Here is a 13,138-nt window from a genome sequence, read left to right as displayed (position 1 = left end):
TTTATACAATATAAATTATATATATATGTATATATTTATTTGGGTGTTTTATACATTTGAACAAGGTATTCAAATTTTCAGCTCATTCCACTTTTTCCCTCTTTTTGTCCCAAGACGATTATTAAATAAAATATAAATAATTATATCACCATAAACAAGTTGAAAGAAATCCTAAGAAATAAAAGAGATAATACTGATTTTAATTCCAGTGAACCAGCAAAGCAGTTTTAAATAGACGGTGAAGATTCGGTTTCACTTACACGGACGGATTATTCTCCTCCGATTTAACCGCGGTTAAAAACTGAACTCTATCGGCGACCGGGATCCGAGGATTCCGGTAAAGACCCTAGTTGACCGTGGTTAGCCACGAACCCTTGGGTTCGAACCTATAGTCAGATCCTTACCATACAAAAAGGCTCAGACAACTAGGAGCTCTTAACCCTGGTTAACGATGGTTAACATGTCGGGTTACCTGCCCTACAGTACAAAATGGCCTTGGGTTCTGGCCTATATATATCCCACTAAAAGCCTTTTTTTCTCTCATCACTGTTCTCACTCATTTTTTCTACTAGAAATGCCCTAATTCCGGCAACAAAATCGCCGGAAATCACAGGAAAATGTTTTTTCCCTCTCGAGATCCAGTCGTTTGAGCTCAGATCTGCGCTCTATTGCAGGAAAATTTGGCCAGAGAATCGTTTTTTCTCACTGTGTTGCATAGTTTGGGTCTTCGCTTGGATATTGGAGGTTCAGTGGAGAGATCTGGTGTTCTTTGCAGATCGGGAAATTTTCACTGGAAACTTGTTAGAAATGTTTGGGGCTGAACTGAATGTGAAGTGAGTTTTGTGATACTTGAAGGATTGGAGGTTTAGCTACACGGCCAGGTATTTCTTTGGAGAAACCCTAATTTTGGACTGTTGCATGCTGTTTGTTCGTTTTAGAATGTGTACAGAGATACAATATAATTTTTTGGGTTTTTTTTTATGGAGAGAATTTAAGGCTTAGCTGGGACATTAAGTTTAAGTTGATGAAACCTGGATTTTTCATCGTGATGTAATGTTGTTCCTCCTTTCCAGTTAAACCATTTTCATGGTGATTTAATGTTGTTCCTCCTTTCCTGTTAAGCCATTTGGATCCCAACTGCTCTTTTTGGATTAACTGTCTCTAACCCTAGAATGGGTTTCTTGCTTGTTCCCTAGTGTGACACCGGACTATCCCAAGTTAGAGGACTTGTTTGTGTTTGCTGAAATCTCGAAAACCTAGTTTCTGAAACCTTTCTTTCTGTATTTTTAGGTTTTGAAGCGTGGAGTGAATATCTTTGGAATGCTTTTAACAGTGTTATTCAACTTGATGGTTTTACAGCTCTAGAATGTGAATTCTTACTATTTTTTTTGAAGAAATATCAAAGAGTGATTAAATCACTAGGTGTTTTTGGCCAGATTCCTGACATCTGCTATTCTGCGCCTCTTTCTCTGCAAAACTGTGACCTTGGCATGTCTTTGAGCCCTAATGTTTTATTTTTTTACTTGATCTTTAACTTGAAAAAGTTCAATTTGATTTGCCAAGGACTAGCCTTTATGCTTTTATCTTCATTTTCATCAGTGGATTATGAAGCTGTATCTGAATACCTGTTTTTTTTTGTTTCTCTTTCCTGACTCGATATCAGGTATTAGGTGTCCTTTTGACTTTCATGTTTCTGGTTCCACCATGGCTATAACCCTTGATTCATCAAAGAATGGTGAGAAATGCCTTGATTCTCAGTTATGGCACGCCTGTGCCGGAGGAATGGTCCAAATGCACAAAGTGAACACAAAGGTATACTATTTCCCCCAAGGACATGCTGAACATGCCTGTAACCCTGTCGATTTCCCGCCAACAGTCCCACCGTATCTCCTCTGTAGAGTCACTGCTGTAAAGTTTTTGGCTGACCCTGAAACTGACGAAGTATTTGCTCGAATAAGGCTTGATCCCATAAAAAATGAGGGCTATGAAGATGACTGTGAGGGTTTTGCAGATAGCAATGGCATGGATTGTGCCGAGAAACCCTCGTCATTTGCCAAGACACTGACGCAATCTGATGCGAACAATGGTGGGGGTTTCTCAGTTCCTAGGTATTGTGCGGAGACCATATTCCCTCGCCTTGATTACTCGATGGACCCACCTGTTCAAACAGTTTTGGCGAAAGATGTTCATGGGACGATTTGGAAGTTTAGGCACATCTATCGTGGAACACCAAGGAGGCATTTGTTGACCACCGGTTGGAGCACATTTGTAAACCAGAAGAAGCTTGTGGCTGGGGATTCCATTGTGTTCTTGAGATCAGCAAATGGGGAGCTTTGTGTTGGGGTTAGGCGATCTTCTCGTGGTATTGGTGGTGAGTCATCTGCTTGGTGCCCTGCTGGATTCTCTGTGTTTTTGAGGGAAGATGAGAACAAGTTGATGAAATCAGCCAATGGGGGTGGTTATGGGGGCAATGGGAATGGTGGGGTTTGGAGGAATAGGGGGAAGGTTAGTGCTAAAGAGGTGCTTGAGGCTGCTAGTTTGGCAGCTGCTGGTCGCTCATTTGAGGTGGTTTATTACCCTAGGGTTAGTACACCTGAGTTTTGTGTCAGGTCTAGCTCAGTAAATTGTGCGATGAGGGTCCAGTGGAGTACAGGGATGAGGTTCAAGATGGCTTTCGAGACCGAGGATTCGTCGAGGATCAGTTGGTTCATGGGAACGATATCTGGTGTGCAGGTTGCTGACCCGGTCAACTGGCCTAATTCACCATGGAGGGTTCTTCAGGTATTAATGCATGATCTCTCTGTGGATTTTACCTTTTAGAGTAATAGGAACCTTGTTATTGGTATTGCTTGTATTTTATTCTTTTTGCTTCTATTTTATTTTTTTGCTTCTATTTTATTTTACTAGAGAATGGGATATTGAAGTTTTGTGTACTAGGTGAACACTAGGGGATATAGAAGTCTGCTATTGGGGAACATCTATTGGGGAACATGTTGTATGTAATGCTATTAGAAATCTGGCCTGTTTGGCTCATTTTTTTCATAAATATGTAGAATCAACGGTTGGGTTGAGTTCCCCATTGAGGATCTGTATGGGTTTGGATAAATTTCCCCCTTGCAAGCATCTCTCGAAAATCATGTTATATCTTATTTGTTTCCTCATTGAAAAAAAGAAAAAGGCAAAAACAAATAGCAAACATCTTCAATGGCACTGCATTTGGATAGCCAAATGTGATCTTGTGATCTCTGGTCCCTATTGGAATGTATAGTGACGAAAATGTTCCATTATTTGGTCGCCTTGGGGTTTTATATTTACTTGACTGGTTGCTACCATCTGTCTACGTAGTTGTGGCGATTGAATCACTCTCCACCCTCTCATATATGCTTAAACCCGTCTTCTTTGTCTCTTTTCATTTTCAATAAAAAAAAATTGAATTATTTGTTTTTCTAATGATTAGGCCTTTGCAGGAGCTAAAATGTAGCAATTGTCTGAATTTTGTTTCCTGCTTTTCTCTGGTTTTTATTGTCTATTCTCATGGGTCCATTAGGTGTACTTAGCATTCTTTTACATAGCATAGAAAAGGGATGAGGAAAACCTTCTTTCTCTCTCACATTGATAAACCCCCCCTTTCCTTTCCTCTCTCTCTGTTCCCTGCTCTGTCCTTTACTTTTTCAACAAGTGCTATATCACCACTCACTAGCTTGTTAATTTTTTGACATTCTTTTCCTTTAGGTGAGCTGGGATGAACCTGACTTGTTGCAGAATGTGAAGCGAGTGAACCCATGGCTCGTTGAGGTGGTCTCCAACATACCCACCCTCCAAATCTCCCCCTTTTCCCTCCCCAAAAAGAAGCATCGCATCTCCCACCCTGACTTCTCATCCCTTGATGGGACCCATTGCAGTCTCGTGGGCCCCACCCCAACACTCCCCCCTAACCTGCTCGGGCTCGTGAACCCACCTTGGCAACAACATGTGGACTCTGTTCCTTCAGCAGGCATACAGGGAGCCAGGCATGGCCGTTTCGGCATCTCCCTACCCAACCTTTGCCCTAACAGCAGCACCAACGCCAACAATGACATTAAACCTCACCACCTCCAACAACAAGGTGTAGTCCTCTTTCCTGATGGCTTTTGGGGTGGGGCCCCGCCACCACCGCCCGTCTCGACAGAGTTGAACATTGGAAATGGGAGCTTGTCCTCGATAGATCGCTCCTCTATTTTTAATGAAGTCCCTGCCTCTCTCTTGACCAACAATTCACCGAACAGGTTCAAGAGGTCGATAACCACTGTTACTATGAATGAGAATAACTCATCATCTCCCTCCAAGGGGAGTGTGAGTGGGACCCACTTCATGCTCTTTGGGAAATCCATTTGTATGGACCAGCAGCAGGCATCAGGGTTGAGCTCGACCACTGATAATGGGTCGCCTGTTCGAACTAGCAATAGCTCAAGCAATGGGAACCCAGAAAGTTTCACTGTGGCGGGTTCGGTGGCTAAGGCTGAGGGGCCTAACTTTTGTGACAACTTTGGGCTGAGGCTTAGCAGTGGCATGGTTCCACCCGTGTTTGGTGCTCCACAAGGGTTGTTTTGGTGCAAGGATCAGATGACGAAGCTTAGTTTGGAGAAGGGGGGTGGTTGTGAAAACGGGTTTGACGACGGGATGGGGCACTGCAAGGTTTTCATGGAGTCGGAGGATGTGGGCCGGACACTTGACCTCTCGTTGTTTGGGTCTTATGAGGAGCTGTACAAGAAGCTTGCTGCTATGTTCATGGTGGAGGAAAGAGAGATGGAGGGCCGGGTGCTCTATAGGGATGCCAATGGTGCAGTTAGGCACACAGGGGATGAGCCGTACAGGTAAATTTTTTTTACAACTCTTCTGAACCCCTTGGGAAAAATTGAAATGTCAGTGTGGAATGTTGTTGCAATGCCTATTGTTATTATACAAAATGAGAACCAAACTCTCTCTCTCACACACGGATTCTCTCTCTCTATCAAGTGCTCAAGTTGGCACTTGGGTCCCATGTCCAGGTATGACAACACTTGGCTGTCCTAAAGGAAATAATGTTAAAATATTGTAAACTGGCCAGACTTGGCCTGTTCCCAAGGGTTTGATTTTAAGACTTGACAGCCTGTTGTGTCCGAGGAACTCTCGGTGAGTGAAAAGTCCGAGTTGGACTGGCCTAGTTTTGATTTACCATTTACAACTGCTACATTAAACATGCTTTTTGCTTATTGGGAGATTTAATGGTGGGGCTTTGGTAGGTGTTTTTATTATTAAATGAAATGCAATGTTCCCCCACTTTCTTTTTTTCATCCCCCTCTTCTTTTTTCAGAGTCAAATGGCTGAGTATACTGGTTTAAAAACTGCTATACCAGATGTGCTTGTGTTCCCCACTTTCCCTCTCTTCTTAAGGGCTTGCTTGATTGGCGGAGCTGAAACTTCCAAATTTTTGGGCTTCATGGGGGACATGGATGGGGTGGCTTCCTTTTTTTACGGGATAAATGGTTTCCAAAGCCGAAATTTCTACCATTCAGACAAGCCCTTGCATCAAATCAACTAGTATGCTGATTCTTTGAGCTCATCATCATCAGAGTATTACCCCAACTATTTGCGGTCAGCATTCTTAGAACTACTGCATGAAAGATGGAGCTTCGATTGGTTGGGGGGAATTAACGTATGGATCCATTTTTTTGAAAATAAGAAATGATATAAAAGTTTTCCATTTTTATGTGATGTTCCCTTTTTTGGTAGTTTTTTATATCTGGAAGTATTCCGGTTCTGCCTTACTGGAGCACCAGTCTGAACCTTGGCTTCTGTTAGTGTGGCAGGAACGCCAAAAGCCGTTTGACCCTTAAAGGGTCGAATTGGCTCGTGTTAAGTATTGTACGCACACCCAAAGCCTTTGTGAGCACCCTTTTGATCCTTTAAGGGTTGAACAAGAATCCTTTTTTTTTTTTTTTGTTATTCTCAGTCTCATGGTCCTTGTTAAATAAATAGTTTGAGCATTTCCCCCATTTATTGCAGTAATTTCATGAAGACGGCGAGAAGGCTGACCATCTTATCGGACTCGGGGAGCGACAACATGGGAAGGTGAAGAAGTAGTTAAAGATCTGGGGATAGGAAGAGCACACCGTCTTAAAAGTTAGTCTGTACATCAAGTAGAGGTAGGGTTTAACCGAGTCTTCTTTTCATCAAAAGCCTTTAGTTTTCTAACATACTGCTCGCCGTTACGGTGCAAATTCCCGAGCTGTCTCGGCATTAGATGGTGCTATTTCTGCAACCAAAATGGAACCGATAACTCTCTCTCGCTCTCTCAAAATCTATCTATCCATGTATCTATCTATCTATGTTTGTGATCGTTTCTCTAGGGGATTATGGTATTTTTAATATCAGTGCTTTTGTTTGCTGGTTGTACAGCTCTTTTCTGATACTGAATTGTCACTTGCAGGCAGATGAAGCTCAATCAGAGCAAACCTTTGATTTGGCTTCATCTGTTGGGGAAGATGGGTTTATAGAAAAGCTGGTTGTTATTGTTTGTTCATGTTCAAAAGAAGCCTTTCTCTCGCTCTCTCTCTCTCTCTCTCTCTCTCTCTCTGATTTTCTTTGGCTGGAACTTAAGAGTTGAGACCCATTTAATGTGCAAATCAAGGTGGAGGCGGCTTCATGCTTGATTTCTAGAGGTACTTTGTTTCTCTCATCGAACCCTTCTACGGTTCAATGCGTTCTTGGGAAATGTGGCTTACTGATGTGTTGAGCAGATCTTTTAGAGAGAGAGAGAACAGAGGGAGAGATTTTGCCTTTGGCCCCCCATGTTTCAAAGCTCCGAAAAGTAGTACAGGTCATAAAACACTTGAAAATCTTGAGAATGAACCATCAGAGACTGTCATTGCACTTACAATATTTCTTTGGCATTCAAATTTTTAGTTATCGATATGATTAAATGGGAATATTATCGGTATCATAACAACATTTTCGGTAGGAGTGGTGACGGCCCTGGCTTTTGGCCGGACCCGACCCGACCCAAAAATTAAAATATTAATTATGTTGAAATATATTTGGACCTGAAAAATATTACCAGATCTGAACCCGAATAATATTTGGGTTCAAAAATCAACCTGTACCCGACGCATCGGGTCCAATTTTTGGCCCTATTCTTGGACCTGGATCGAATGTACCCCTCGGGTCCTGCGTTGGCTCTGGTTCCATTCCAACCTTCAATTTTTGGAGGAATTTTGAGGTTCATATTACTTTCATGATAGAAAGTCTATGCCATGCCACGTCACGCGATATTAACTTTCCTTAGAATTAGATTATTATTGTTCGTTATGACAAGAATCTTGAAATTGTGGAATCCACAGTAAACTTCCTGAAAAGCGAATTTAATTGTGTTCATGGCACTTATGTTTTTGTTAGTTTATACCTTAATTCCCCATTTTATTGCTGATCCATTTCTCTGAGGTGTCCTAAACCTTAAAAAGTGTCGGAAGCTTTGAAAATTGACAATAAGAGTGTCCCTGATCCATGGAGAGGGCCAATAGGATATGGCTGAAACTGGCGCTCTCTCTCTCACTCGCACACATTTATAGCTAGCAGTTTAGAAAAAGGATCAAATTACAAAATGGGTGGGGTTGATTTGGACCCTGATGTAACCCACGGAATTGGGTGGGAATCATCTGACAAATACCTAAAAGTAGACCAAACCCAATATACTTCTGGGGTCCAGGCTTGGGCGGTGTCTCGGATGGCTGCATCACTGAATTGACCTGACCTCATTTGCAGTCCTAATTGGAAGGTCCGACTTGTGTGATGCATATCTCCATTACCAAAACCAGTATTTTAAAAATCGACGACTTGGATATCTAAAAGTCAATCAGGAATCCGTCAAGTTTTGTCAAGAACTACACAAATAGGACAAGGAACTGGGTGTTTCAAATTGTCGGCATTTCTCAATTCCTGCCCATTGATTTTGTATTTTCTTGTTATTTTTAAACTTACAATGATTATCTAAGTTTTTGTTAACCGATTTTCACACCAGTGAATCGGTCTAATCTGGACTGGATCGACAATGATAAGTCCAGCATATTCCCGATCTAGGTTTTAAAACAACTGTGTTCAAGTAATAATTTGCCTATAAAGAGGAAACAACATTAGAGGATCTACACAACTAGACAACGAAGCCCTCACCTTATACAACAGAAGTAAGGTGCACATCTAATTTTGCGTGGACATGAGTAGAGATGTAGTTCCGGTATCCGAAAGGCTTGAAAATATATTTTCATCCTTAGTTATGAAATTTAAATTTTCAAAAATACTATAGTTTGAGCATATTTATAAACTTATGAGAATCTTGAAAATAGTGAGCCTAGATAACTTTTTAAATGATGCACTATTTTTAGGAATTGAAGTTCATTTTTTCTTCATGTCCATAAATCTCGAGGTTGAGCTAATCAATTAGAGAGTTTTCCAACATCATAACACTCTCTTTTAGAGGTTGTTTGAGGTACGCCAAGTGTTTCAAAAAGCGGACCACCCAGTGCCTAGGCTGTTGTCGAGGTAGTTCTGGGGCCCGGGCGTATCACCCAGGCTTAAGCACCCAAAAACTTGCTTGGGCGGCCGTCTGAGCCCTCCTAGGCAGCCAACTGGCGGCTGCCTGAACCCGTCTAGGCAGTCGCCCAGGGGCGAAAATACCCATCGTTGAGAGTATTTTTGGGTTTTTTTTTTAAAACTTAAAGTGCAAAATTATGGGTTTATAGTTTATTTGAAATATAAAACCCATTAGAATCTATTTTAGAGAGAGAAAAACCAAAAAATAAATAAATTCTATTGGGCCACTCAGGTTCTGAGCGTCCGCCTGGGCGTTGGGAGGCCTGGACCCCTGACTGCCTTGGTGCCGCCTAGCACTTTTTGAAATACTGGGTGCACCTTACTTCTACAGTATAAAGTTTTTTTTTGGGTATGTCAGTGGGGGAGAAGGCTTCCTATCCTTTTTTCATTAATAAGTAAGAAATAAAAAGTTTACAACTCATTACCGTAAAACCCTAGGACAGGGCACTTATGCCAAACCATGAGTTAAAGTAAGGCAAATAAAATATGGTGGACGAGAACGCCAAACAATAGCTCTTTGATAAGATGTAGCCCGTTTTGCAAGAATATCAGCCACTATATTGGCTTCACCAAAAATGTGAGAAATTGACCACATGCACTTAGAGAGACATTGTCGATAATTTACTGCCCCCGTATGTAACTTCAATAGTATAAAGTTGACACCTTATATAAATTTTTTCTATTAAAAAAATGCATAGATTACGAAACTAAATTAGTATTGAAGATATCCCGCATGGAATGTTTCTCTTTCATTATCACACTCGGCTTTTTTAAATTTTGGGCCATGTTTTGGCATACCACTGGTCATGTTTAGGTGTAGTAAATTTCTTCTTACACCCTTCTGAGAATGATGTCTTAGGTTGGTTCACCACTATTATTTCAACAATCCACTTACATGGTCACGATATTACAATAAGAAAGCGAACCTCTGCCCTTGTGCTTTTTTGCTATTTCTATAAATAGTGACTATTAACATATGCATATGGGGCCTTAATACACATATGCCCCCTTTTTCCTCCTTTCCTTTCCTTTCCTTTCCTTTTGTTTGTTCTCTCCATCCCTCTCTCTGTCACTCTTTTTAAGAACGTTAAACACTTAAGATGGGGTCTTCCCTTCCTCTGAAGACATACAAACCTGTTGTGGGTTTTATTGGGACTTAGAAATATGTTGGTTTTTTTTTTTTTTTTGGCTCCGGAGTCTTTCTCATAGGGGTTTAACTCCTAATACGGGGTAGGCTTAGTCGAGAGCCTGTTTGAGTCGGATTGTTTCCTTTGGGAGTAATATCTCCTTAATTCCAGCCTTATACAATGTACTAAAGAATGTTCTGTGACCGTTTCCTCTATCACCATGTCTTGGTCCCTTTACTCTCCCCCTCTATAGTTTCTCCTCCTACCTACTTCTCTCTTGCCCAATTTTTTAAGCCCTACTTCATAGTCACTGGTTGCGTCGATACCTTTACCTAATTCCACATTGATGTTTTTGGTGCCTTCAATGCTTGAATGTTGCCCCAACCTCGGCTTATGTGCTTATTGCGGAAGGAATGATGTTTAGGAGTGGTGGTGAGTAGTTGGAACTTACATTGAGGAACAATATGGAACGTGGCCTGAGTGGCTTTAAATGGTTAATTGGGATTATAAGACTGTTGGTAGTGTATGGTCATCGAGGTTCAAAGTTTGGTCTTGTTTAGGAGTGTTGGCCGGTCTTTTTTGAAATTAGAGATATTGTCTCTATTTCTTCTTCTTTATATCTGTAATTTAAAGGTTGCCTCCTTTTATTAATGAGAACTTATTGTAACATTAAAGAAAAAAAACTTTATAGATTGAAGGAATTGTATATACTATAAGACCATTTATTTTTGGTATAAGGAGATCACAAGCATTTTTAACCATTGGATGTGAAATCGAATATATGAAAGTATGTCATAACATTCAAGAAATTTTATTTTGAACATTGTGCCCAAATAATAAAGCATCCACGACCCCCCGATTTCAAATCTAACGGTTAGTGATAATTGTGACCTCTTTATATCAAAAGTAAATGGTCTCATTGTATAAATTGTTAAAATTTAAATGCTAGCTTCTGAATCTTTCTCACACACGTATGCAAACACATACATACATGCATGAGCACACACACATGCACACACACATACCCAGATAATTGAAGTTCCTAAATATACTCATAGTGTAGACACCTCATTTAAAAAACGGGCAAATTCAATAGTTTTCTAAACCATAGACAACCTTAGGACTACACTATTTCAGTAAACCCTTAGACCATAGATCACCATAGTCCATAATGTCTGCCATGTGATAAAGAATCCTACAGAACACCATTTTTTAGTAAAAGAAAATATTAAAAATAGTAAAATACCTCGTTTTGACCTAAATTTTGGTAGGCAGCATCACAAGAGCCCATAGATATCCCCAGAACCGGAATCTATCGATTTGGGAAGATTTGGTCTAGGCGACCCCACCAGTATCGCTCAGGTGACACCATTGGTGTCGCCTAGCCTAGACTGACCCAAATCAGCTGATTTTTGGTAGGCAGAATCCCGATAGCCGCAAACTTAGCATAGATAAGAATATGCAAATTTCAATCAGTGGTGTCGCCCAGCCTAGACTAACCCAAATCGGCTGATTTATGGCAGGCAACATCCCAACAGCCTAAAAATCACCCTAGACTGGAATCGCTCAAGCCTTGGATCGCCAAAATGGTAGTCCAGGCTAGGAAATCTTCTGGTTATGGTTTGTTACCCATTCTAGATGATTTGCAACTTATAAAAAGATAATTTCGGGTTCATTTTAGGGATTTAAACCTTATTAGCTTGTGTACTTAGAGAAAACTTTGAGATTGTGAGACTTGAGAAAAGTCTAGACCTAGGAAAACCTTAGCTTTAGGCCACCTGCAGCCTTTAGATTAAGAGATCCATCCAACCAAGCTAAGGCCTGGTCAAAAAGAGAAATAAAGAGGATGCACGTCATAAACTCAGTCGATCCTGATAAGGGCAAGGCCTTGAAGCCTCGAAAGCCTTCGGCCAATTGGCCAGGTCTGGTACATTTTTACTCTTTCATGTGTTTCTTTTAATTTTTGTTTATTTTATTAGAATTAAATTAGTTTTATTGCATTTTACATAGTATTTCACATTTCGGATCGATGCTACCACTGCCACTACCACTACCACTGCCACTGATCTGAGAGCAGATCTACTCATTTATTTGGAGATCTGGTCACAAATTAGAATTCGATTGATACCCACTCTCTATCACTCACTTTTAAAATCAGTTTGTGGTTCAGATCTGGTCGAATCTCATCTTGAGATTGTCCCGATATTCATCATTGTGAACAGTTTGGCGCCCACTGTGGGGTTTTTCGAGCAAGATTCATGCACAAAAAAAAAAAAATCTCCTTTTGAGGGCCATGTTGTGAAAAAGAAAAGAAAAAAGGGGTTGCCTTTTTCCCTAGAGAAACCCTTGCTTTATCTCTCTTTAACCTAGCTTCTTTTATTTTCTCTGCAACCTTTGATTTTCTTCCTGTGGCAAAAGTGTGTGTGTTCGAGTGTGCCTCAAATCTCTTTGGCTGCAGCAGTCAACTTCTAATACGCACCCTCCTTTGAACTTTAATACGTATCTGAAACCCGAATAAGGTTGCCTTGTATATCCTTGTAAGGATTGGATCTCGCGCTCTCTTGAGTCACAAAGTGGTCCATTCCAGTATGTTATATTAAATTTATGGATTGAGCGTATCTTTTACCTGTTTGTGGGGAACATGAAAAGTAGAGAAGGGTCTCAAGATTAAACGATTGTTCGTTCACCTCTGTATTGTTATTGATCTTTACGGATTTGATGCATGTGCTCCTAACTCCTAACTCGTTAAGGTCCTTGTACGTTTTAGTATTATTCAATATTTTATTGATTCTGAACTTTGATTTGTGGTGTAGTCGATGGTCGCCGAACCTTGCTTGACACCCAAGCTCGATGTTGACAACAAAAATCCTCTAAAAAGTGAGAATAATATTCAAGCCAAAGTCCAAATATTATCTTTACATCTTACACGTTTTTGTTTGCATCATTTGGATTTACCATCTTGCTTGTTTAAAAACAAAAAGTCTTTTTAATAGCTTTGCATTGTCTCTTTTTTTTAGTGTGCTCTTTATTTTTTTTGTGATTTGGTTGGTTAGATAAAGTCTGTGTTCCACAATAAAAGATATTGTTTTCTCTTTGCTTATGATTTGGTTAGATTAGCTTTGTAGGCATTCAAATTTCCTTTCTCTGGTTAAGAATTATCTTGTCAAAAGAAATAAAAAAAACACTTTTTTTAGGCTTCCTCATTTAAAAAAAAGGAAAAACAAAAAAGAAAAAAGATTTCTTTTAAGGCCTTTTTTTTTTTAAAAAAAAAAAAAACCTATTTTGCTAAGAGAAAATTTCATGGCCTCTTTGATTAAATAAAAAATAAAAATTTAGAACCCTCCTTGTTTCAAAAAAACAAAGCCCAAGATCTATTTTTTAGGGGGACGTATTGAAGTTTAAGTAAA

General features: G+C 40.1%; 1 protein-coding gene across 2 annotated transcripts; it reads left to right on the top strand.

Moving 5' to 3' along the window:
• Window positions 1-441: 441 nt before the first annotated feature.
• LOC18435931 (auxin response factor 18) lies at window positions 442-6,550 on the top strand. 2 transcript variants are annotated; one of them, XR_002281179.2, is made up of 5 exons: window positions 516-881; window positions 1,664-2,781; window positions 3,733-4,853; window positions 5,333-5,674; window positions 6,025-6,550. XR_002281179.2 is itself a non-coding variant. In XM_011625732.3 (4 exons), exons 2-4 carry the CDS (start codon window positions 1,705-1,707, stop codon window positions 6,092-6,094), a joined length of 2,268 nt encoding a protein of 755 aa, XP_011624034.1. In that variant the 5' UTR covers window positions 442-881; window positions 1,664-1,704; the 3' UTR covers window positions 6,095-6,550. The 2 variants fall into 2 exon arrangements, 1 of the variants encoding a protein (XP_011624034.1); XM_011625732.3 differs by lacking the exon at window positions 5,333-5,674 and having other exon boundaries at window positions 442-881.
• The last annotated feature ends 6,588 nt before the right edge of the window (window positions 6,551-13,138 follow it).

This window comes from Amborella trichopoda, chromosome 2 (assembly GCF_054954075.1).
Source record: "Amborella trichopoda isolate Santa Cruz 75 chromosome 2, AtrichopodaSantaCruz75HAP2 v2.0, whole genome shotgun sequence".
In the NCBI taxonomy this organism is placed as follows: domain Eukaryota; kingdom Viridiplantae; phylum Streptophyta; class Magnoliopsida; order Amborellales; family Amborellaceae; genus Amborella; species Amborella trichopoda.
The sequence above is the reverse complement of the archived record's forward strand: the minus strand, read 5'-3'. Positions and strand labels throughout refer to the sequence as shown.

Excerpts from the sequence above, each read along its gene's own strand:
- LOC18435931 (XM_011625732.3), top strand. The coding sequence starts at position 1,705 with ATGGCTATAACCCTTGATTCATCAAAGAATGGTGAGAAATGCCTTGAT. Across the intron at positions 2,782-3,732 it reads CACCATGGAGGGTTCTTCAG|GTGAGCTGGGATGAACCTGA; the intron begins GTATTAATGCAT and ends CTTTTCCTTTAG. Across the intron at positions 4,854-6,024 it reads ACAGGGGATGAGCCGTACAG|TAATTTCATGAAGACGGCGA; the intron begins GTAAATTTTTTT and ends CATTTATTGCAG.